The sequence below is a fragment of the Echeneis naucrates genome, chromosome 21, assembly GCF_900963305.1.
Source record: "Echeneis naucrates chromosome 21, fEcheNa1.1, whole genome shotgun sequence".
NCBI lineage: Eukaryota > Metazoa > Chordata > Actinopteri > Carangiformes > Echeneidae > Echeneis > Echeneis naucrates.
In genome coordinates this window covers 17,327,590-17,350,125 of record NC_042531.1, presented here as the reverse complement: position 1 = coordinate 17,350,125, position 22,536 = coordinate 17,327,590, and the positions used below count along the sequence as shown (strand labels likewise).

General features: G+C 38.9%; 1 protein-coding gene across 5 annotated transcripts in view; it reads left to right on the top strand.

Annotated features, from left to right (window-relative positions):
* The window catches only part of hdac4 (histone deacetylase 4), a 106,606-nt gene that overhangs the window by 13,570 nt on the left and 70,500 nt on the right, over positions 1–22,536 (top strand). For 3 of the 5 annotated variants that reach the window (XM_029530212.1, XM_029530210.1, XM_029530211.1), the window contains one exon: positions 403–660. In XM_029530212.1, the coding sequence (XP_029386072.1) occupies positions 639–660 (22 nt within the window). In that variant the 5' untranslated portion in view covers positions 403–638. Of the gene's footprint in view, positions 1–402; positions 661–17,759; positions 17,800–22,536 lie in introns of those variants that run through there. The other 2 variants (XM_029530214.1, XM_029530215.1) reach the window with 2 other exon arrangements.

Genomic DNA, 22,536 nt, shown 5'->3' with positions numbered 1-22,536 from the left:
CATACAATTAGTAAACACTTCATAGAAAATTAAACATTTGCAGCACTTTCCTTGACATCAGTAAAAGGCCTATTGTAGCTAAAAAGGATTCATCATCATCATCATCATCCAGGATTACACACAGCAACAAAATGATGATGAAACAGAGATCATCTGAACATGAAGACTGGTGACCTGCAGGTCCTTGTTCTTGTCTGGCCCTTTATAGGAGCACACATGGCTACACAGAGGAGGGTTAGCTTCCGCTGCATAGCTACGTGACTGCCAGAGAGGAATAAAAATCTTACAGTGCACCAGCCCACTGATTTAGACGGTGCCCGCTGAGTTACTACTGGGTATATTGCTTCTATGTCGAATATTTCATTCATGTGAAAACACTTTTTGTGCATCTCCCTGTCACAGCCTGACTGTTTGGTTGAAGAACGCAGCAATAACACATCACTGGGGTCTCCACCTGCGGCTTCTGTGTGATGAAGCCCTGAGAAACAACCCCCTCTGTTCCTCCTTGGCCTGGCAGCACTGACTTGGTGAGAAGCACATGGTGGTCACCACAGCTACTGCGGAGGTGCATTGACACCGTCACCGCGCATACCTCCTTCCCTGTCGAGTCTGCCTGCCTGGCAACAGCAACCAAAACAATGAGTTCTCACAGTCGATCAGGTAATATGTAAAAGAAGAAAAAAAGAAAATGAGAAAAATACCACTATTTCACAGCATTAATTCTTTTGTCTTTAACAGTTTAGTTGTAGATGGTGTTGAAAAACTCTGCCATTGCCAACACAACCAAATACAAATAGAACACAATTAAATGCTGTAATGCGTTGCAAATACTCATAGCACAATGGAAACATTACCAGGGGCCAAAAAAAGTGATTAACACCAATGGGAAACAATTGTTCGATGAGTTTATCATTAAACTAGTGTTTATAGATATTGATACGTCCATGCAAATGTGTCTCAGTCAGATTCACCAATTTTCAGCATGATTGTGGTTTTTTCATTGTGTAGTGAGTATTTGCCATGAATATTTGATTGTGTAGTCTATATTTGCTTCATGTTGTTAGACGGATTGTGTGTTCTTAAGTTGTGGTGCATTGAGGTTTCAGGGCCATCATACATTTGGGATAAATGGTAATAATGGCAATTAATTTGCATATCAAGTGTGCTTTTTTTTTTTTGGATACAGATTGTTTTTAAGAAACCTTGTGTTCTTATGTATGTTCTCTTTACTGCTTTGTGTTGTATAATTGGTTTTATGTTTATTTTGGTATTGCAGTCATCTGGCACATATCTATATACTATTAACACTAATATATCATATACATAGTCTACTGCTCGGATGTGAGCAGTTTCAAGCTTAGCATCCATGTCTCTCTTTGGAGAAACAGAACATCAGTAGACTTTGTAATCTACTGTCTACTGTTTGCAAACTACTAATCCTCGTTGACCTGACAAGTTTCTTTTTGAATATTTTAGGAAATAGTAAGTGAAACCCTGGTTGTTTCCCTTGACGTTTGAGTGAGGTTTTTCATTTCAAAACGGTGATTTTGATGATGATCTTTAACAGAACTAAAGGTTAACTGATCCAAGTTATAGCTATTACGTGGCAGACATTTCTCTCCTTGCCAAAGTGTTAATTTACGGAAGGCTGCATGGATTAAAATGTAGAACTTTAGCCTTTCGCCATTTTGATTATGTTGTTAATGATTTAATCTGATATTGTCAAACAGACCAAATCTGCTGTTTAGCATTTTCTAGAAGAGCTCTGCAATTTTCCAGGGAATGATTGAATATGGTTGAGAAAGTTGGCATAACCGCTAACTTCAGCATGTTGCATAATTCAAGCAGTACTAACAGAGCAGTGTCTGACAGAGGGTATACTTTTGTCCACATATATTTTTTGTGGCTGGTGTAAGTAATATGCATTCATAGATTTTAAAACCACACAGTGTAGAATCTGGTAATGTGAGTCATGAGGTAAGGAAAGTGACAAGAATAAGTCGACACTAACAACGAGAAAACACAAAAACCACTGATCAATCCTATAGACGCCATTTAGATGCAACTAAATTTAGCATAGAGGAACCATAAAGAGGAAGGAACACAGTTGTGTTTTTTTTCCACCGCCCTTAGTGACAACAGGAACTCATGGGACAGTTTTGTTTTTGGTTGCAAAACTCATTAATGATATAATGCTGTTAATACAGAAAATATAACCAACTGTCAAATATGTTTCCATCTGTTGTGGTGTAGTGTTTGTGTGTTAAACTGCTTACAATTTGACACAGATTGACTCTTTTCATACAGATGACACATCTTCCCACTTCCCACTGCTCATACTGGCTTCCAAAAGAAAAAGTTACCATGTTTTTTCCTTTGGGCCATGGTTATATTTTCTTCATCATGTCTTTCCTCTGTGAATATTTCTTTGAAGTATTCTATTATGTAGTTATTAATGTAGCATCAGTTCAACAAAAATCTGAAACATATCTTGGTGTCTTCGTAAATCTTTCAAATGAATATTCCTGCTCTTCTAGCCTCTTGTTTGATCTTTGCTTATTGTTGGATATATTTAAAAGCAATTCATTTTAATTTCAAGCAATTCTCCCCCTATGCCTGTTGTGTCACTGCTCATGGATTATGTTTCTCAGTAGGTTTTTTTTCTATGCCTAAAAATGGACTCTGTTTTGTTTGACCTCGACCAGTGAGCAATACCAATACTCCTACTCCAACTCCAAACTCCCTTTTTCTTTGATCACATCCATGATGCAGATCTGCATTTCCCTCTTTATTTACCTCTGACTAAAATCAGACAAAAGCCCAATTGTGTTCTCCTTTTCATCCATCTTGCTTTGGCTCTGGTATTCAATACAATGATGTCACAGCCATTGATTAATTGTTATGGTGCTGCTGGTCCTGTGCGGCACAGTGTGAGCTCCTGGCATCACCTTCTTTTCTCTGTAACTGTGAGTTGAGACATGTTTGAGTTGTGGCCAGGGGGTTTGCGTCAGAGTGGATGTTTCAGTCGCTCAGATAGTTGTGAATAATGGCACAGGCCAAAAATCATTTGTGATTTTCTTTTTCTTCTTCTTTTCACTGGAATACATTGTTATGTAAGATGAACGCTAGATTCGGTCACATTTTCCTCTTTTATTTTCCTCCTATTTTGATCCTTTCCATGCTCTGCCTCTTCTTATTTCTCAGATATTTATTATCATTGAAGTCCTTTGTAAAATAAATCGAAGTGCAGGAGTATAGTTTAGCTTTTGTCAGGTTTGAGCTATGCCTGTCAGTTTTCTGGTTATTTCTTAGACTAATAAATTTTTTATTTATTTATTTATTTTTTGAGCTTTCACAGGCAAAAATCTACTTTTCAGGTAATGTGGAAAAGTGGACCCAACTTGGATCCACAGTGGTCAGTGTAATCACCAGACTTTTTTTTTCATCTTAATTTGGAATGTATCAACAAGAGAGGAATACCTTTTAGACTCAGCTATAATTTGTCATTTTAAGTATAAACATTATCCCACTTTGGGGAAACATATATCTCATAATTCACAACTAGGCTTGATTCTCCACACTCAAGTTTTCCCCATGAACACTAGAACTAGGTTAAGAGAAGTTTTGTTGAAATGTATGAGGCTAAAACATTTGAACCTAACACATTTTTCTCCACCTTGAGGAGCTCTGAAATTTAAAATGAAACTTTCAGTCCTGACTTTCAGCCGCCCACCAGGCAGTGCAGTATTGCTAAAGCCCTTTTTTATATGACTGATCATCATTTCCTATTCTTAAACCGCCCTTTTAGAGCAATGAAGGGCCTTTTGTCTGACTTAAACTTGGGTGGCAAGGCTGGCATGTTGACACGCTACTTGGCATTTTGGAACAGGGTTTATGGCCTTGGAGCCAGACTTAGAACACACACACAGACAAACTCTCTCATCCCAGTAAGATCCTCCCCTCCTCTCCTCCCTCTAGAGTGGCAGTAATCGGTAGCAGGTCCTGGTCAAGGGGGATCCTGCGTCAATAAATCGTCACACAGTGACTCCCCTGCCTGGAACCAAACAGAGCTAGGGGCCGTCTGCTGCTGGAAGCCTTGCAGAGCTTGTTAAATCCCCCAGAGGCCTATGGGCTGACCAAAAAAAAAGCTTATGCGGGGTTTAGTGGGTTTTGTTGATGTTTAGTAATCTTAGTCATGTTTTTGCTTTGTGGAGCAACCTCATATTCTGATCCCATCCAGTGGTAGTTGTGCATTAAGCTGGCAGTCGATAGAGACTGCAGTTTTCTCTTGACTGCTTGCGTATGTTTGCAGAAACCAGTAAACTCACTATTCTACAGAAGAGCTAGTCATAGACGGCTGAGTGTCTCATGGGCTAATTTTCTCCTTACACCCTCTTGCTAATACTATTTCATCTTGTGGATGATTTTTGTTTATGGATTCACGTGTGTTCTCATCCATCCTAAGATCAATTCATACCCTTTTACCATTATGCATGCACCAACACTTAAGAATTGGAGCCCAGCAAAGGGTGGAAGAACACTGAGTATCTCCCAGTTTTTATAGATCATCTTTGCATGTGGTGAGTTGCAGTCATCACAGCCTTGCGGTATTGAAGCACAGGTTGAGGGCTACTGTGTGGAGTTGGTTTTTTAAGAAAAACATGAGAAATGCACCTCCTCACTTTTCAGCAGTTTCATTGAGACAGCTGATCTGTGGCAGATGGTTGTGAATTATTCATGTGCTGATTTATTTATTAATTTTTTTTTTTTTTTCTCAGCGATTGCTCAGACTCAGAGAGGAGTGGATAAAAGATGGAGTGGATTGACAAGTGCCTTAAGTGCTTTTAAGAATGCATAGCAGTGTAAACAGGTCCTGCCAGATAACAATATTATTATTGTTTTCTCTATTGTGGTTGATGAAGTCTTGTGAAATCATCAGGTGGGATCAGAGCTACTACTTTTAAAGCTGTTAATCATCATTGTTTTTCTTGCGGCCATGTCTGTTTCTAGTATTTGGGTATCAGTGTCTTAAAGGTTATTGCTTTCATGTATATGACTGTCTCTGGGTTTCTGGAGACATTATTAGTGTACTGGACATTTTTCATTTTGGGTTAGCAAAGTCTTTTGTAAAGGACATTCTAAACATATGAGTATTTATCAACATAACAGAATTAAATCCTTAAGTGACACTATCCGAGTACAGCTCCAACAGCAGCCTGTGCAGCCACAAGTGGTGATTATAGGATGTGCCACATTATCCTCCTACGACTATTGCATCCCAATATGAGGTCATTACATTCGGGTTCTCTGTGACATTATACTTTCTTCTTTTGTGGACGCTCTGTCTGTCCATGAATGTACATTTCAGTAATCAGTGTACAATCAAAATGGCCAACAATTTCCACCAACATGCATACCAAATAAAAAGCTCAGGTCTCAGAAGGTTAAACTCTGTTGAGCAAAATGTCATACCTGACAATGACACAGTACGGTCCCAAAGAGAGAAACAGTTAATTTTGTGGTTGTACATTGGTGTCACAAAATGGAGCATGCTACATCACAAATTGTCTTTGACAAGTGCTAATAGCAGTGTGTCAAGTCTAATATAGGCCCATTTTCAAGTCACTGAGAGAGAGTTAACATTAATCAGTGATAATTTTGATGTAACAACTAGTGATGTTTGTCATATCATCAGAATTCTCTCCTGCACTCCTTAATTAATGAAATAATTCATTTTAATGCTGGAGCTCAGTAAATCTACGCATCTGTCCAACCTTAGTGCCTGAACTAAGTCCCCTTTTTCTCAGTAATGCTTCTCTTTTGCACGCTAAATTTGACTGCCTTTTGCAGTGTTGAGGTCAGCTGTCACATCTGCAACACAACCATGCTAAGTGTGACAGGAGAGCATTTTAATTAACTTAATTATCAGCCCCTATACTGATCCTTATGATTGGCTCACGAAATCTCTGCTCTGACAGGCTCATTGGATCTTCTATTTGTCCCAACAGGTTTCATATGGATACCTGTCTTTTTGTCAATGTAACGTCTTATGGTAATTTGCAACAGTAAACTTTCTCTTGACTGCCACCCACCTGCTATTGAGTATGTTGCTGGTTTCTTTTTCTGCCATTTTGTTTTTTTTAAGTATTAGATTTAGAAGCAATCAAAGTCAGCTGCTGTGTAATTTAGGCTTCATCTTGTGACATAGGATTCATTATTAATTCTCACCTTTGCCCTTCGCTTCTGTCACTGAAATGTCTGTATTTGCGTCTCCTTCCCTTTGAATCAGTAACTGTAATAAGGACTCACAGTGGGAGTTATAAAAAGCCCACAGTTGTGGATTAGAAGAGAGTAGCTAGTCCTGGGCCAGGCCACTGGAAAGTGAAGTATAATCTTCAAAAAGGGAGCTTAACCCCTCCTGGCCCACACTGAATATTCCTCATCTAAAGAGGTTACTGTCACAAGGAAAAACCTTGGAGTGTTCATTGATATGTTTTAGTCTGAATATTTAGGAAGTTGTCTAAAGACGACTATAGTCAATCAAGGCAAGATGTAAAAGAAAATTTGACTATGAATATAGGAGCTCATGCAGAGGATATTATTGAAGATGTGTTATTGACAGTTATGTTCATTTGTCCTGTTCTTTCGTGCAACTGTGTTCATAGTCACCGCTTCTGTCTAGTGTGACCATTGTCCAGAGAGCCAGAGGCACACAATAGCACCCTATCTGTATTTGATGCATTTGAGTCTAGCAAAAATGTTATTGTTCTCATTTATCCTTGGCTTCGCAAAAACTGTCCTCAATGGAAAGATGGATGGGAATAAGAGCTTAGGCAGAATAAACAGAAGCCTTTTTAAGAGAACAATGGAAGCTGCTGTGGACAAATAAGATTACTGCCTCATTATTGTCTCTCTCACCACAGTTTTCCAGAATATTCCATTCAAGTAATCTCATTGCCAGATGAAACAAGTGTGCAATTTAGCCTTCGGAAGAATTTATTAAACGTTCAAAGCTTTTCTTCTGCCGGAAGAGAAGCTCAAAATTTAATCAAATTTCTGTGCTGCTTGAGATAAACAAAGGTCGACTGATATTCTTTTTTGTTTTTTCATGATTAATCATATGATGATTTTTATGGCTGATTTGGCAGTTAAATCAACCACTGCATTTGACTGTCAACTTGCTCTGATAACCTCTGTTTTGACCTTTTTTCTACCTTTTGTCTTGTTTAGTATGTCAAGCTTTGAGCAGATGTTCCAATATGTGTGTATAGCAACATATATGCCACAGGTGCTGATGCTTGTGCTGATGCACAGTGGCAAAAGTAAATAAAGCTTCCAACTGAGGGTCAAGCAAGCATATAGGATTTGTATTTGAGCTGACACCATATGCAGATACAGATAGTAACGACTGAGGGTATTACACAGAAATCGGGGTAGCACAGATGTCAGATCACTATGGAGATTAAGATCATGTAAGACCTTGAAGATTAACCCTTAAAGATTCACATCTGTTGCTAAGCTCATAGTACCAGTAAAATGCAAGAGGTCACATTGTCTATGCAATCTCTGGCTTGTAAGCAATTTTGATATAAGTAGAGAATCTCTACACTGCTGTATTTTCCATCTGGCTGCTAGGGTCAGTCCACTGTGTGGGTTCAGCAGAGGACAGCAGAGAAGAGGGAGGATCAGGTGGGTCCCTGAGGATGTAATCCTCCTGATTCTATGAACAAAACAAAATCAAAAGTTCCCAGCAGTTGCACAATACCCGCTAGGAAGGGCTCAGTGCACCCTGGGTCTCCCAGGGCAGAATGAACTTTTCCAGCCACTAATCTGAATTTAAGCCCTGAAACACACGCCTTCAAACTCAAATTGCTGTGTGCTGTGCTGTACTAAAAATGCATGAAGCACCCCATGGATCAATTGTGTTCAGTGTGAGTGGCATCCCCTCCAGATTTCTACTGCCTGTGCCAGTGAGACAGTTTTCTCACTTTCTAACCCTAACCCTTGTTCACTCTTATTCTTGGAGTTGTTGCCTCAAGAGCAGTTTATCATTGTTCCACAAGCCAACTCTTAGCATGTTCACTTTGAGTTAAGCAAGCACATAGTGAACGAAAAGATGTATGATGCGATTATTTACTATGGCAACAGGTTATTTAAAAGCAGTGTCTCCATTGTGATCCAGTGGAGCTGAAAATATTCATGTGTGACCATGCATATTTATCTTACAGAGTCAGCAGCAGTAGCCTAAGTGCAGCCGAAGTGAAGACAAGAGTCAATAAGTTAGCACTGTTACATTTTATTCAGTAAAGTCCACTCATACATTTTTTAGCAGATGGAATTTTCATAATGGGTGATAGTGATGGAATCCTACTGTTTGTGAGATTACTTTTTAAAAATCTTTTTATTCAGCTGTAGCCTGATGGAGACAAAGTGCTGGTGGATGTGTGTGTGTGTATGTGTTCTTCTGCCATCCAATCACCCTCACAGTCACATGTCTGATTGTTTGATCATTAAGGCGTTAGCATTCATATGGACCAGCCTTGGGAAACAAGCAAATAGCCAACCGAGGTTTTAATCTTCTCAGTAGACTTATGTGAATGAATGCACTTTGATATTGATTGCATGAAAAAGGAATTGAAATAGCATAGACCACTTCTTTAGATTTGACAGGAGGGGTTGAGTTGCCATGGTAACTATTCAAGTGGTCTAAGAAGTTTTTTTTTTTTTTTAATCTAGAGACTATCTTTGAGTTTTGTCAAAACTGTTGTGGTTTGCATCCCAGATTTAATATCAAAAATTGTTGTTTTGTGTTAGTTACGAAGGTTTGCAATGACTCACTCACCCACCCCCTCCAGTCTGAGATTTACAGCAGTATCCCAAATGAAAGAAGAACTTTGGCACAGTGGCGACAATTATGACTGAACACATCTGACCCCAACATTGTCCATTTATTGGCATCACTAAAAGACTAGTCCAAATTAAGACGGATCTTTACTAAACCAGAAAATAGGCAGCCCCATACAACCAGGGTAATTGTAGAAATTTAGTTCTTAGCAAGCAATTAGTCTTAAAGAACCATATTTACATTTTTCCTGTGTTCTGTTTGAAAGGCTGATAATATTCATGAAAACATTCATTTGTGGTTTAAAAAACTGGAAAAAAAAAAATAAATAAAAATAAAACCATGTCTTTTCCCAGGCTTGTCTCTGGCGCTCTAGTAACAACAGCTCTATGAGCCAATCAGGAAAAAAAGGATCTGAAGCCCTCTTCTGAGTAGCTCATTGTTTTGAGGGACTAATTAAAATTAGAGGACAGGTGGTGTAGGATTGGAATATGACTATGACTAATATGCCCTCATGACTAATATGAGGGCAGTGACTGCTTTCCTATCATATCAGAAACTTACAGAAGCGCTCATGGTTCATTTCAAGTTTTTGAATATAGACTGTGCATTTCTCTGTGAACTAGGCATATTGATATTTTCACAGTGTTAATGTAGAACCTAGACCATGCTTAAAAAAACATGGGACTTTTAATATGCCCCAAGTGGTGTATGCCCACTCTGGGCCTGAGGTATAGAGGAAAGAGTCTTCTGGCTTGTTTAAGTTAACAAATTTTGTACCTCTCTCAGAGCCTTCTACTTAGCAGAGCTTTTGAACTCCTACTTCACCACTGGAGCTACTCAACTGCCGCCAGTTGGCAGCTTCGATCTGTGAATGAGTGTAAATTTGACAGCCCTTTAATTTTAAAAGAATTCCTCCTTCATGAACATCCCTTCAATAAATAAGAGATTCAAAAGAAAATGACCTCTAACAGCAGGTCGTGGACTTTATATCATAGCACATTAAATGGCTTCTAACTAACTTGCAATGATTATAGAACTAACATGTAAAAATCTCTTTAGGTTTTTTTTTTTTATTTTCTTCTCTCTTGTTGTCTTCATAGATTTTTATCACACTTTTTCCTAGTGACCTCCCTTGTAGTTAATAACAAAAAACATTTAAGCTAAAATCTGACAGTGCCATGGCCTACTCTGTAGGCCACTGGTTTCAGGTTTATTTTTCAGCTATATTTAACATCACAGAAGGAAATGTCAAAGATCTGTTAAACTCAAATGAAGATGCAAGCACAGACTTTCTCATTTCAGGAGACCAAGGGAGACACAGGAGGATGGGGATGGCCCCTTATAATGTTGGGCTCGTTGGTTACAGACCAGAAGACATAAACCACGCTGCTTTTTAAAACATAATACTTCTGTTCAGTCACCTTGTTAAGTTGTATGAACATATCACATTAATATTTTAGGTTTCTACTGTGAATCAACACCTCCAGGAATTGGAACTGTGAAGCATCTAAAGTCTGTGAATCTATTGTTATCTTTGCTATGAGCTTCAGAAATCAACATTTTAGTATTACCACTGTGAGATTCTACTTGCTGATAAATTGTCACTATTACTAATAGTGGGCAACATATACTCCCATCATCAGTAGGTAGAATGCTACTATAATACAACTAATGCTGTCACTTTCTGATGTTCTGGGTCCAGTGCTTACCTGCAAAGTCCATTTATACAGACAGGGACGAACAACCACTCACATGCAGACCTACAAAAAATTTAGAGTTAGCAATTAACCCAAATATGCATGCCTTTGGATGATGTTAGGAAACCAGAATACCTGGAAGAAACCCACCCAAACACGGGGAGAACATACAAACTTCACACAGAAAGACCTCAGGCCCAGAACCCCTCAGACCACCTGGTATGGTACCAAGTACTCTCAAGACCCAACCTTTCTTTGATTTTGAGATAGAACAAGATCTGGTGTGTGGGTCAGGGTGGTATTGCAGTAAGCAGTATTTTTACTTGTCAAAAAGTTTCATGTTAAACTTGTGATAACGCGCAGTAGCACTTCCATCTTTCTTCAGTTACTGTATCACTACATGAAGAGTTTAGAGTTGTGCAACCAGGAACCCAGCTTAAAAAATACGTTCGCAAGATCATTGAGTTCAGAAACACTGTTCATCAGTCAAAATTCATGTAACCAAGATTTGTCATCCTCCCACAGTTGTAATTTACCAGACCTCTCCTTCATCCATTAGCATAACCGAGGAAGCTCATTTCTTCAGCTCTCAGAAGCAGTAGCCTATAAGATGAATGAGATGGTGAGGGCATGCTGTAGATTTGCTGTTGGCTAGATTAATGAGTTGGTGTGATCAGTCTAGCAGAATGAGAAATATTGCTCTCTGTGACCTGTTGTTTTATAAGTTCATCACAAATGATGTATGTGGGTACATGTAAAATAACAGTGTTGGTGCATCTGCATTTCTCTTCACTCTTCTCCTTGAGCTCTTTAAGAACTCTGTGATGATAAGCTCATGACAAACTGTCTCCCTTGTGGCAGCCTTATTCAGATGTTGGCTTTGTGTCGGTGTCGATCAGGCTCTCTGCCACTCTCACATGAATACCCTGGAAGCTAACACTCTAATGAGCATCCGTGCAATGACAATCCACACAGCAAGTGTTTCACTCGCCTGGAAAAGCAAAGGAAGATGCTGACCCTTCATCTAATACACGCAAACGCTTGTGTGGGAATGATGATTTGACCCAGCTAAGATGTGTATAGTGATCTAACGGATAGTTTGAAACAAACACACAGGAAAGTAACACTTGACTGCTGAATTTAAATATGAAGCCTGAAGGTTCATGTACTTCATCACAATATTAAATTGTAAGAAGGTTTTTTTAGATTCTTACACTGATAGTTAGCACTGATATTTGTGCCAAACTGAATGTCAAAATGAAAAGTTGAAGCTTTTTCATTCATTTTCACTGATAATGAGGATGAAACTAATAATGCGTTCAGAATTCCCTCAACACCAAGTTTTGTAAGTGTTAGGTATGTTTAGGTACGTAAATGATTGTTCATGACAGAACAGAGCGAAAAAAGAGAGTTATGTTTTTGATCTATTAATAGACAGAAGTTGTACAACCCCTCCAGTGTTTTCCTCTCACACAAATTTATTCACACATTCATCTCGAGAACAGAGGGCATTTTGTTGCAAGCAGGGATCTAATATGGCACTTCATCCCCTTTTGTCCACATTAGACAGAGTAACCGCAACCCAAAACACAAGTTAACACATCTCAGTATACGCTCAATAGATAATTTTTTTTTTTTTTTCATTTGTAATTGAAGTTTCTGTTGGCGAAAGCGTTTAAGTGCATAATCATTGTAACACACCTGACTTGGTCGTAGATTGGCTCAGTTGATGGTTGCAAGTACTCCAGAAAGTTTTTGATAACTGTTCCCTTGAGTCTCAATAAGACCCCCATTTCATATGTTGACTGTTCTTTAAACTCTCTGTGCACGGTGTTATCCAAGGACTGCCTGGTGACGTTATGATCTGGGTATTACATTGACAGAGGATCAAGTCAGCCTGCAGCATTACCTAATGAAGTAAAGACCCTGTAATAATGTTGACACTGATCTAAAAGCAGTCCTAGATTACAGTGTCTCAATGATGTAATCACCCTGTGCTGTGTGTCCGATGTAATGTCACTTAATGTGTCATTAATACACAACAATGTTGTTGTTTTAGCTGGTGTGTGTTCATTCATTCTGCAGCATTATTGTCAGTGTAGTGGAGGAGAATAAGCAACAAATGGATAGGTACAAGACATTTATAGTTCCCAAAGGACACATCATTAGGACTTTGATGGTCCCCTGACTTTTCATCTATTGCCATCAGCAGATTGAGTGAAATATCTGCAACCTAATAAACCAATTCCAATGAAATTTGTACAAGCCCTCATGTTTTCAACAGGATCATGTTAATGTTTTGTATGACTTTGGGGGATGACTAAATAACTCCAAAACTATAGTATTTCATTTGTCCTAAGCTTTCCTTTGTGGTTAAATGAACTTGTTTAAGTTTGCGCAGACAATTGTTGTTAGTTTTACTAGCAGTTTAATTACTGGCCAAAAAGAAACCTTACCTTTTATCCACCAAGTGCTGTCATGTGCACTGGCCGACAAGACCAATGTTACCTCTTGGCTTTACCTCTCCTACTTAAGTAACATGTTAACCAGCCCCAACTTGTCTGGTCACTTTCTGACATCAGCAATGAGGGAGATTTGTAACCTTGTCTTGTAAACAGAACAATGCACTGGATCACCTTTAGTGTAAAGACTGATGGAAGTTGGGGATGGTTTTGGCATCACATGAAACAGAGATGACATAGATTACTGTTGGCAAGCGTTTCAAAGGTTTCAGTCCTGGGTCTATTTTACATGATATGTTTAGATCCCAGCTAGCTTACAGGTTTATGGATCTTTTGAGGGGGTTTTTGAATGCATTTGGTCTCTTTGTTCACATGTAATCAGACAGTACTATATGAGCTACCGTTAAAACAAATTGGGATTTCGCTCATAAGATTTGTGTGTTACTAATATGCTATATTCTGTCTGAGATGATTCCCTATTGTCACAGGCACAGGCCAGACTGGACATAGGCCTCTGTTTTTGAAGGCCCTTTTGTCATCACAGCCACAATAAACAAATGGGCCATTCTCAGCACAGCTTTAGTGTGCTTATGGTGCATGAAAACAAGCGTGACTATTTTAATTGTAATTAGAGGGAGAAAATTGGTGTAGAGTCTGACCCAATCATAGACAGCAAATTACTTTGTGTGTCTGATGGTGTATGCTGATATACTCCTTGTATAGTTGTATAGAGCAAGAACTTTTGATTTTCCCCCCTTTGTGTGAATACGGTAGCTGTCATGACTGATGCTTCATCAAGTAGCTTTCAAATATCCCAGTGGAAGGCCATAATTGTAACATGATCAGTCATACTGGTAATACATTGTTGATTCTGGGGATTTTCAAGGGGTATTTATTCTACCTTGTATTAAGTGTCTTCTTAATTGGTATGGCTCACATCCTGACATTTCAATGCCAGTGTGTCAGCTTAGTGTCATTTCAGCCACTTAAAATCTGGAACTAGTTTGGCTGCTTCAGTCTTTTCAGACGAATGCTTCATAAAGACTTTATGGACTTGAACAAATAGCATCGTAAAGCATGTCTTTTGCCTAGAAATACAGTAGGCTTCATGATTGTTAAAATGATCAAACATGGACAGAGTTGTTTGATTTTGTTAATTTGGCGCAACTGTTTTCACTGTACTATAATGGATTTAATTATGGACAACAGTGTGTCTAAAACTGTCACCAAATAGGGTTGATGATATAAAATTTTTTTTGGATAGTTAAAAACAACAAGAATAAGTGTACCATGCAAATGGCTTTGTGAGGCTATTTATATGTCCCTTAGTGCTTTGTATTTGATAAACATCTCAGCTGTAGCAGACGGACAGGCCTTTAGTTTTACAGATATTTAAATATCAACCGAATTATCTCATTATTTAAAAATTTCACTTGCTGATGACCCCAGAAGAAAAGTTGAAGGATCACCAAGTCTTCACAAATTTTCCTTTGGACATGAATGTCAGTGTCGGTGAATGACAACTCAGCCATGAGTGATGAAAGAAATGTGAACCTAATGTTGCCATTTGAAGATCCATACACTAGCTAAGACGTGTCAGGCTGGACCAGATCAGTACTCAGAGAGATTGACATTGCCTTTGCACAAAAATGTTTTTTGTTTGTAGCTGAACTACAGGATTTGAACCAACCAGTGTGGGATAAACTACTGCTAGTTACAGAAAGAAACAGTTTTTATATTGATAAGAGCACTTTGCACAGATTGCCATGCTAACTAGTTTTCAAAGCTGCTCAGGGTTTGACATGGTTTGTTGTTTTCCTTCTTTGGCATTCACCTAATATGTCTCCTGCTCAGGGTTTTTCTAAAGTTACGCTGCTAGCTTGGCTAAAAATGTATGCAGTCTTGATGCTTAAAAATGTGCATGTTTAGGTACAAAGAAAATCTGGGTGCAGAAAGGACAACAGACAGGCCCTGATACAAGCTGTTTTAAAGACGTTTCCTTTATCATTTGAGTATAGCCTTTTAATACCACAGTGGCTTGTAATTGTTGAGTCTCTGTCCAAATAATGTTCTCTGTTGGTGCAACTTCCATCAAGTGTTGGCGAAGAGAGTTCACCACTGTTATTTTTGTAGCTGTCTGTTGGCCCCGATATCTTAATGCAACAATGGCACCCTTTCTACAGGAAAGGGTGCAATGTATAATATGGCTAAATTGTATTTTCTTAGCATCACTATTGCAAGTAATACAAAATATCACATAACATAGTCATATAAACCTAAAGATCACTAATCAAATCTATTAAAGTGGAAATCAATAAGTCTATATAATCAAATTCTAATCTCAGTCCCTTATTACTGGATACAATTTTATACTATATATTTTTACTAATCGATATTTGTAATACAACATTGAAATACATTTCAAAATACACAATGTTGTCAGTGGATGACGTGATCTCCCCCTTATCGCAGAAAAAGCCTGATCTTACTCAACCCCATCCCCTCCTGCACGTCCCTACATTTGCTTCAGTCAAACGATTTCTGTCTAATTACCGGTTATAAGCTCTGCACTTCCTCTGAAAGGCTCCATATTAGAAACTAAATCTTATAATTAACCCATCTTCTCACATGAAAGTAATGGCAGTGCTCTTCCATGTCAGAGGCCCGTGTTGACAGTCTGTCATCTCAACCCAGCCTTTTGCAGCACCACCTCCCCAAATATCCCAGCAGTTTAAGGAAAGATGAGCACGCTAATGGACTGAGATGGTGCAGAGGAGTGACAAGACTGACCTTGAAGGTTTGTCTATTTAATCTGTCATCCTCCAAATTGGACGGGAACGCTGAAGTGTGGTTTTACATCCTATATTATACAAATACTTAGCTGTGAAGTCCATTTATAACAAGTAATGCTTCTAAACTAAAGTTAAAATCTCAAGATATACGTTTATAAACTATCATATAAATGTTTATAGTTTCATCAGTAATCTGACAGGCATCAACGGATTATTAGACCACACAATATAGACAATAACTAATATGCTTGTTCTGTACACTAATGCAGATTACAGACAGGTAAAACTGGGTAATATTTATTGATATAAATAGAAGTATAACAATCTCACACAATATTCTTTTGGTTTTTTGTTCCTATGTGATACATACTGTATTTTTGGCTTTCCCAGTTTTTGGCTCTGACAGTTTCTGTTTCATTCAGCTTTCTTTATGTCAGCAAAAGTGAAGGAGACTTACAGTCTGGACTTTCATAACATTTTTATGAAGTGATTTCCTGAGTTTTAAACAACACTTGTGTGAACTTGGCTGTCCTGTAGTTTGGTGCCTTTGCTGACTGATTTAGAGGGAAGTGCAGGATGGATTAGTGCTGCTGAAGGAGCTTGTTGACATCAGATGGCATGGGAACCATGAATCCGCGCACAGGGCTCAACGAAGGAGCTCAAGCAAACCTGCAATGGGCACGCAGAGAGAGGGAAAAACAAATAAACTGAGCCCAAAGCAAGTATCCCCACAGTTGGCATGTTCCCATAGACATTTGATAGAGAGAGAGAGGATGGATACAAGAACATTCATCTTATCAGTGAGGGAATTACTGCTTTTTTTTCTCTCAACCTTTCATAATGGTCAAAATATATTTAGCATGTGTAGCAATTAGAATGAATTTGCCCAATGTTATTAAGCAGTTTCAAGTCATATTAATTGACGACATTAAATATTTTACATATTAAATAAAACGCCTGCAATAATGTGTAAATATTGCTGCGAACCAGTTTAGATCTGTGTGATTCTGTCCAGATGCTGCATGATAACAATGCTCATTATTCAAGAGGGAAATGTATTGCCTTGGTGCAATATCAGGTGCTTGAGCAAACAGGACACTTGATAAAAGACGCATACATTATAAATCACACATCACAGATAGATAATAATAATATTTATAATGAGGACACAATCCACTCAGCATCAGATTGCTCGATAATCCCACAGTAAACTTTTTCTAAAACCTGAGTGAGTCAGTATTATTCTAGATAATCCCTTGTCTGGTTTATGCGATGTGCTGGTGAGCGCAGGGCTAAATCACACATACACATGCCTCTTATTTTCCAAAGTGATTGCTTTTCACCTATTCTCGGTTTCAGCATCACTCAGATCACAGTTTAGAGTCAATGGCCATTGAATATAACTAAGAGAATGTTTTAATTTATTTATTCAAGCGGCAGGCTGTATAGGCTGTATAAGGACAACAGGCTATGACATGTTTTTTACAGAGTACAGAAATACTACTTTACTACTACATTGATTGTGAACCAGTTCTGCAAGAGTTAAATGTTATAATAAAGGCTTCTGGCCAATCACTCCATTTTCTTTGAAACCCAAATTTTCATCATTCAGTTTTTACTTTGTTGAATGATTTTTCAGACTGCACAAACCAGTAGTAGCATGTTAGATGGCATTAAAGTGAACATACTTTCAAAGACCGCTTTAAATACACTGCTCTTTGAATGTTTTAGTGAATGGTCTCAGGTCCACCGATTTGGCAAATGCCAACATACACATAAACAGAGCAGAGACACAGGAGAGTTTAAATACTTGAACTGAGGTTACCATGCTCATCCTTGCTTTTTAAAACAAGAAAAGGAACCCCACCCTTCCCCCCAAGCCCCTCCTTGCACCCAAGTCCAGGAGCTTTGCCAAAAGCAGCCTAACACTAAACATTCACAGCACTGGGGATGAGAAAGCAAACTCTGGGAAGGTACAGGATTGACGTCAGAGAGAGCCACATGTAAGAAATTCCTTCCTAATTACTGGGAATGTACTGGCTTATTGTATAAAAAATGTTCTGGTTCATATTCATCTTTTTAAAAGGTTGCGCTTTGCTTTATAGTCTCCACTACCTTTTGCTGGTACATTAACCCTCTGTTCTTTCACTTAATCCAGCTCTGTTATTGTTATTATTGTTAACTCCTTATTTTTTCATCTCCAGTTCAAATTTCTTTCTCCCTCGCCCCTTCATCCTGCCTGCTTTCTCCTCCTCCTCTGCTTCCTTTCTTCCTCTTACACTCCAACCTGCAAAACTGCTTTGTGGTAGATAATTTGAAATCGCATGCTAGCACCTACGCCCACTTTTGTGGGATTTATTGTGTGCTGTAAGGCCAATGTGTTTGGATTATTTTTGCTGACCCACTGGTCTCTGTGCTGCACCTGTTATTCCTCCTTCTAGGAATGTATGAGCTGTTCCTGACCACCACACTTGGCTCTGTTTTCTAAACCGGGCTTAAACTAATTAGAATTACCCTTGTTGTTGCTCAGCTTTCGATAAAATAGTATTTGTTTATATATTGCTTTCATTGTTTCAATATGTCACTGTAGGAGCATATTCATAATTATATTATGCTGTAAGATCTTATATAAATTAAGTTTGGTTCTGGTTTAGTTGTCAATGATTGCCATTTTCACAATTTGTACTTGCTGATCAGGGTTTTGTATTTTTTCCTTCGAAATAATTCTACCCATAGAGGCATAGGGGTAAAGTGACCTTTATGGATAAGTGAAACCGATGTGCGTGGCAAAGCAGCTCAGAGGACACCAGTAGATACTGTATCTGGCTATGTCAAACTCAGTGATACCTGTGTAAAGGCAAAATAGTCCACAAACCTCCCAGATATACATGGTGGAACAAGTTTCTTAAAATGAAAAGCAGTGGCAGAAACAATATCTTTGACTGAAACCAGGGTTTGAGTCCTTTTTTAGGCATCACAAGCACTCTGGTTAGTATTGGGGAGAGATCTAGGTATATTTTAATGTAAATGAAACACGTTTGAAGGCCACTGTGATGTTTATTCTTGTGATTATTTTGGTTGAAAACAAATTTTATGTGTTTTTATATGAACATTTTACTGATGTTTCCAGTCATATAGCATCACAAACTTAAAGTGTATTCCTAATTTATCCCTAACTTTAACCAAGAGCTGATGGCCCCTACAGTATCTTCAAACAGTCCTTTTCATGTGCAGAGCCCTCCCATCATAATATTTCGGGCAGTACCAGTAGTCAGTTATTCTATATTATAAAATTATTTGTATTAATTTTTTTTTTATGATTGGATATGCCCAGAGAAATCTCAACTCTTGCCTTTCATAATGTCCCATTTTCAAATTTTTGACTGAGGTGCAAAGCTAAAAATGGAAGTCAAATTAAATCAGATTGTTAAGGCCCTCCTTTAGATTTACTGCGCTACTTTTGTAGCGCAGGACAGGGGGTTGGCTGAGAGAGAGAGAGAGATGATTTAGTATGGGAGAGTGTGATAGCAAGGTGTGAGGTGCTTTCACACACACACATTTGTGGCTCATATTGAAGATCGAGATAGGAGGGAACGTGGGGATTTGCAGAGGCTCCCACATCGACTGGAGGAATGCCTTTGAAGCTTTTTCTTCATCCTTCTGGATGTGTTTTAGTATTGTGAGACAGCTAGTGACTGGGCACATTCTGGTGGGAGGAGAGGCGGACAGTGGAGACAAAGCAGAGTTGACAGACAAGAAAAAGGAAGGCCATTGGTGTTGAAGTGTAATGATGTTGTCAGTTGGTTTGAGTAAAAAATACTATGCTGTTTTCTGGTGAGTGATCTCTTGTACTGGGGCTGCAAATTAAATTTGTAGTGACAGGAGATCGGATTGTCATGATTTTTATCGAAAAGCTATTCTCAGTAGCAAACGATTAGATTTTTTTTCAGGCCTGACAGTGTTGTCTGAGCTGCATCTTCAGACCCCCCTTCATGCTGCAACAGCAACAGCATACACACTTCTCTTGGAAAATGTGAAGCTTATTGGCCTACCCGCTGACCCCAGCCTGCAACTCTACAACCCTGTCAACCGCAGCGGAAGCTGTGACACAGGGACAACTTATGCTACACTGCTTATTGTATTCAGGTTATTTATATCTTCCTCTTTCTCTCTGTGAATTTTAAAACAAGGAGAATGAAAACCGTGACTGTGACAAACTGTTTATTAAGAAAATCGGCAGTCTGCAATTTTCAATCTATTTACAGTTGTTTGGGTTCATGGATATAAGAGGGTTTCAGCGTTATCCAAAATTGAGGACACATGAAAACTTGGGAGCTTAAGCCTTTAGGCTTTGAATCTTATATGCTCTCATCAACAGAAGCCATCATTTCCATCTGGAGGTCTGATGAACATAGTGTTGTCAGAACAGTGTTAAATGTATGAGTATATATTGGAATTAATTCATCAGGTGACCAGAAAAATGACCTCTAGTGAGTTGTATTTCTACCACTGCGTCACCACTGTGTCATTTGCAGCTGAATTTGTCAGAATGACGACTTTAATCGAATGTAGAAAATTAACTCATGTTTTTTGGAAAACCCTGTAAACAACATGGTTTAAAAAAGCATGGACTTCCATGCACACGCACATGCATGCACACTCACATACACACACTGCATACACACAGTGCTCCTGAACACTGGTGTCTGTAGCGCACACTTAGCGTGACTCAACATGACTGGACATGTTGGGAATCACACCCATATTCCAGGCATCGACACACATGGAAACTGAATTCATGTGAAAACAGACTGCTAGAGACAAAAGGAGTAATTAACTCTTGTGGTTCACAGCCTGGTGACGTAGCAGGCCTTTCTCTCTTGTCTCCTTTTTTATTAATAGGCACACCTTTTCCTGCAGGATAAGAATAAGAAAGTGTAACTTAAAATAAGCTGACAGAATCAGATGGGATCAGCAATGGGCTGAGGGGAAAGTAAGGGGAAGGAGATTGTTAAGAAACAAAGTAACCTGACTGTCATCCTACATTTGAAACTAGTGCCTGACGATGAGTATAGGCCACCACTAGTATCGTTTTCCTTGCCATTAGAATAAGACCATCTAATGCCTTTTCTTTGTGTATAGTGCGACTCCAGAGCATGCCACATTAAATGCTTTTATATACCCATGACAACAGTCAGAAAACACAGCCACAAGTAACCACTGCTTTGGTCCAAGCTCACTGCCTAAACAAACACAGATGCTTGGGATATTGCAGTTTGGAAAATTCTGCCGATTTGTCTCCACAGAAACTTTACAGAGCTCGATCAAATGTGATTTGTCACATTTTTAGAAACCCTCTGCAAACATGAATATTAAGTTTGATTGCTGTAGCGTTAAATGTCTGGATTTGCATGTTTGTTGACTTTTGTTTGTCTTGGATGAAAAGTTACTTGTGCTGAAACTTGGTGGAATCGCTGTGGTGCAGTCGGTTGGAGTACTCAGTGTAATCAGATGGAAACAGATAGCTCATACATGTGCTCTGACCCTCAGAAATAGTTTCCTTCTCACAGTGGAGACTCAGCCTGCAGCCCATACAGAGACTGTACTTTGCCTGAGTGATGTTAACGTGAAATATTGTAGCCTTGTATATGTATATATTACAGTATTTGTGACCTACTGTATAACTAAGTGTAATCTACCGTGTCATGACCACATGCGTAATGCTCTTAAAAACAGAAAGACCCTTCTCTCTACCCAGTGACCCATCCTCTACTACACAGATGTTTCCGTTCCTTTTAGTACACTTTCAGCCCGTTCAGTAGAGAAAAGACACACACACAGCCCGTATAATGTATCATAGGGATGTCCTGTCTCCCCACGGACTTACTCGTGTTGCTGGCCTGCTGTAGGGCCACATGGCCTTTCTTTCTTTTTTCGCTATTCTTCGCTTTATTATTTTGGAATCACACATTTGAGATGCGAGTAAATATTACTTGATAAGCTGAAATTTACTGTGTTATCCAGCCCTTAGGGATCATATCACCTGTGGAGTATTAGATCTTGTATTCACAAATACATATTACAACGTGAAAACAAAAATCTCTCTGCCCTTGTTAGAACTTCTGAGTCATACACAAATATAAACACAAAGGCAAACACGCGTAAACACAGACCCAAACCTTGAAAGGCAGAGCAGTAAAATTAAATTCAAAGGCTGTGGTTATGTCTTGTAGGTTCAAAATACCCAGAGGAAGTACTCAGTAGTTGGTAAACATGGCCGCAACACCAACAAGTGGTTTCCTGCAAGGCGGCTTTGAGAAGTGCATGGGATGTATGGGTTAAACCCTGCCCATAGAGGCAGACAAATTAACAGCAAAACAGAGATGCACTTCTGTATTCCATTCATATTACAAACCAGGAATTCTACCTCTCAATTGAAACATATAATGCTCACTCACTCACTCATCTTCATCCGCGGGGCTGCTCACATCGGGCGAGGGGCAGGGTACACCCTGGACAGGTTGCCAGTCCATCGCAGGGCCAACACACAGAGACAGACAGAGACCAACAACCACTCACGCTTGCATTCACACCACAATTTAACATCGCATTGAATTATTTCTGAGTATTGTATGATGTAGGAATTGAAAACAGAACATCTTTTCATACATACGCCAATATACTTGACAATGGCCACAATCTCTGACTGACAGTAAAAAATGGCAGTAAAGATCAGAGTG